This window comes from Drosophila kikkawai, unplaced genomic scaffold (assembly GCF_030179895.1).
Source record: "Drosophila kikkawai strain 14028-0561.14 unplaced genomic scaffold, DkikHiC1v2 scaffold_337, whole genome shotgun sequence".
Lineage (NCBI taxonomy): Eukaryota > Metazoa > Arthropoda > Insecta > Diptera > Drosophilidae > Drosophila > Drosophila kikkawai.
The window spans coordinates 1-3,548 of NW_027222687.1; the positions used below are offsets into that span (position 1 = coordinate 1).

The 3,548-nt window shown below is 48.3% G+C and overlaps 1 protein-coding gene across 1 annotated transcript; it reads right to left on the reverse strand.

Annotated features, from left to right (window-relative positions):
* Positions 1 to 1,659: 1,659 nt before the first annotated feature.
* On the reverse strand, positions 1,660 to 2,703 carry LOC121502037 (uncharacterized). The gene has a single exon (XM_070288977.1). The coding sequence runs from the start codon at positions 2,701 to 2,703 to the stop codon at positions 1,660 to 1,662; it is 1,044 nt and encodes a 347-aa protein (XP_070145078.1).
* Between the last annotated feature and the right edge of the window lie 845 nt (positions 2,704 to 3,548).

Consider the following 3,548-nt stretch of genomic DNA (forward strand, 5'->3'; position numbering starts at 1 on the left):
GTTTAAGGCAATTCTCATCAACTACGTGAAACAATAATTCAAAGTTAAATTCCGAAATTTGTACGGTGGACAGAATTTGCATATTGCTTTTGACAACATTGTCGCCTATGCCTCTCAACACTACCAGATTATGGCATCTCATTCCGGCAAGTCTCTCGCTGATGCTTCCTTTCACCAACGAGCATTCGGAACCCGAATCGAAGAAAAATGGAAACCGCTCACCAAATTGTTTTGCCGTCCCTTTTGGCTGAAGTACCGCACACACGTCCACTCTCTTCTCGATGTTTCTATTCGCCGTTGCTGTCCCCTTCGTACACGATGAAGCAAAGTGGCCAATGTTGCCACACCTGTAACACGTCACGGCTTGTCTGCTGTTGCTGGCTGCTCTCGTCTCGTTTCTTTCCTCTGCTTTCCTCTTGCGGCACTCCACTATTTTGTGTCCAAGTTTTCCACAACCATGGCATCTTATCGGCGTTTGCGTCTTGAACCTCTTCTTTTCCGGTCCTTGCTCCACTCCAGAGTATTCTGATTTTTTGGCGAACGTATGAGCTTTCAATTGTTGTTGTAGCTCCGAACGTGTTTTTAGGTTAGTTGTGAACACTAAATTCTGCAGTCTGGAATCAATTTGTGACGTATGCGCTAGGACCAATGACACAGCAATTTCTTCGTGTGTCATTGCTTTCCACTTGGTCAAGAGTGATGTAACCAAACGGCTGGAATACACGGAGAGGCATTCTTGGGGATTTGGGCGTCCCTTCAGCATGTTTAGCAGCACTGCTGCAGGCGTTTCGTTGCTCCATGAACAATTCCTTGAATTGTGTCCAGGTCATTCCAGGATAGCAAATTTGCGATAGCCACTGCGATGCACTACCGTGAAGCGACTTGTTGAGCGTCATTACCAAGGATGCACCCTCTTGCGGATGTTCGGATAAAATCATGTTCGCCGTTTTGCACCATGCTCCTGCGTCTGCGTCGGCAGCTTCGGGGTCGAAAGATGGTAGCACTGCCGAAACGGCACGTGTGCCAGGCGTCGACGTCGATTGTGCAGCTTTTAGAAGTTCTGCAATCACCTTGCTTTGCGCTTCTAGAAGTGTGCGCCAGCCATTATCCGGGTTGCCTTGTAGGGGTGGCGATCCCACTTCTGATGTCATGGATGGGGGGTCAATGTTTCCTTTTCTTTTCTAAGCGCAGTGAGTCGCAATGACTAAGTAGTTCGTCCGCTTTCCTTCACAGTCTCGCTCGAACTGAAAAAAAAAAATATATATATATATATATTGTTGAGCTATTGAGCTTTTTCAATAGCTGTCGAATTGTCCAATTTCTTTTTGACCCAAAAAATACGCACTTGTTTTAAAACGTTATAAATTAAATGCAATATTTATTAAGCCACGAAGTTTTCTATCAATTATCAGCGCAGGCCAGCCGAATTGCCGCTGCGGATATTTATGACCCGAAATGGTCCGAAACTGGTTATAGGCAAATATTTAAGCTGATCGTTTTCAGGCGTAGGTGAAGACAAACGAAGACGAACTGACAAAGAATTTCTGCTGCAGTTAGCGGACGGCCAAGGGCAGCTATGCAAATAGAGCGAGAGAGTGATAAAGTTTATGTTATGCAGAAGGCAGGAGGAGAGGTAAAGCTTTGCTACGCAGAGCAAATTTATTGTTGTTGTTTAGCCGCTGGGTCATCAGGTGCGGGCTGCATAACCAGACATTCTCCCCCCGTTGGAAGACAAGGGCTTTCAACTTCATCCTGCTTCGGCAGCACACACAGCTTAGCAACTGCGCGATTGATGAGGCCAGTGGCGGTCTTCAGCACAGCGACTCGAGCCACATTGTCGGATCCAGCGACGAGGTTGACCACTCGAGCTAGTGGCCACTTGAGGGAGGGCAGGTTTTCGTCCTTAACCAGAACGACATCACCGAGTTGAACATCCGTCTTCTGTGTGCGCCACTTGGAGCGCTGCTGAAGGAGCGTCAGGTACTCCTGTTTCCAGCGGGACCAGAACAGTTGCTGGTAAAACGAAATTTTCTGCCAGCGATCCAACCGATTGAGGTTCAAATTAGTGTAGTCAGGCTCAGGAAACAAGGCCAGAGGAGCAGTACCCAAGAAGTGCGCCGGTGTCAACACATCAAGATCGCCAGGGTGTTCTGAAAGTGAGACTAAAGGACGAGAATTAATGATTGCCGCGATGTGGCAAACGAGAGTGCGCAGATCATCAGCGGGCAGTATCGCAGGTCCAACAGATCGGTAGAAGTGGTACTTCGCAGTCTTCACAGCCGCCTCCCATAGACCTCCAAAGTGGGGTGAGCGAGGAGGAATAAATCGCCATTCGATACTGTCAGTCAAGCAGAATTCATCTATTGCGGTTTGGTGGCTGGCATTCAGGAACAATCGCTTTAGATCAGCCAACTCGTTCTTAGCGCCTACAAAATTAGTCGCATTGTCCGACCATATGCGGGCAGGCTTGCCACGAATCAATATAAAGCGCCTCAATGCGCTAAGAAACGCTGAAGTGGAGAGATCCTGGACCAGCTCGAGGTGAACAGCCTTTGTGGAAAAGCAGATAAAAATGCAGACGTAGCACTTGATGGGTGCCTTATTCCGAACTTCCGACTTGTGATAGAAAGGGCCACAAAAATCCAGTCCAGTCACCTGGAAGGCGTAAGATGCGCTGACGCGGTCCTCCGGAAGATCCGCCATAATGTGGCCAGCAACATGTGGCTTGGCCCGAAAACAAATTATGCATTTGCTCACAGCACTCGCAACCGTCTTGCGGCCACCAATTGGCCAAAACTGCTGCCGGATTGAAGCGAGCAGGGAGCGAGGTCCAGAGTGTAGGTTGCGCCGATGGAAATGCAGGATTATTGCGCGGGTTACAGGATGCTGACGAGGTAATATCAGTGGATGGCGTGCCTCATAGTCCAGAGCAGAGTTTTTCAGTCGACCGCCAACACGTAAAAGCCCAAGTTCGTCGATAATGGGCGAGAGCGATGCGATGGAGCTGGAGGCCTTTATTGGCCGTCCTCGAAGCAGGCAATGATACTCGTCATTAAGATGAACCCTCTGAATGGAGCGAATGAGCATTTGGGTGCCACAGCGAACATGTTCCGAAGTGAGACCTGGTTGCCTGATACGATGGCGAAACTTGTAGATGTAGCCGAAGACATGCTTTAATTTTTCCCACGAGTTGAAGAATTTGCAGTACAAGGATACATCAGCAGCTGCCGAGATGCCAACCAAAGCAATCCTTTTAAGGTCAGGAAGAGTCTTCACTGCAAGGCAGGACTCTGGCCATTGAGATTTTTCCTTTTGAAGATAGTCAGGTCCATGAGCCCATAGGTTAGAAGCTACCAGTTCACTGGAAAGCGCACCTCTTGACAGGATATCTGCTGGATTGCAGCTCGTAGGGACGTAGCGCCATTCCATTCCAATTGTAATAGACTGAATTAAAGAGATTCGGTTAGCAGTAAATATTTGAAAACGTGACGACTCATCTCTAATCCAGGACAAAACAACTGCAGAATCCGACCAGCAGTAGTAGGAGC

Excerpts from the sequence above, each read along its gene's own strand:
- LOC121502037 (XM_070288977.1), bottom strand. The coding sequence starts at position 2,703 with ATGGCGGATCTTCCGGAGGACCGCGTCAGCGCATCTTACGCCTTCCAG.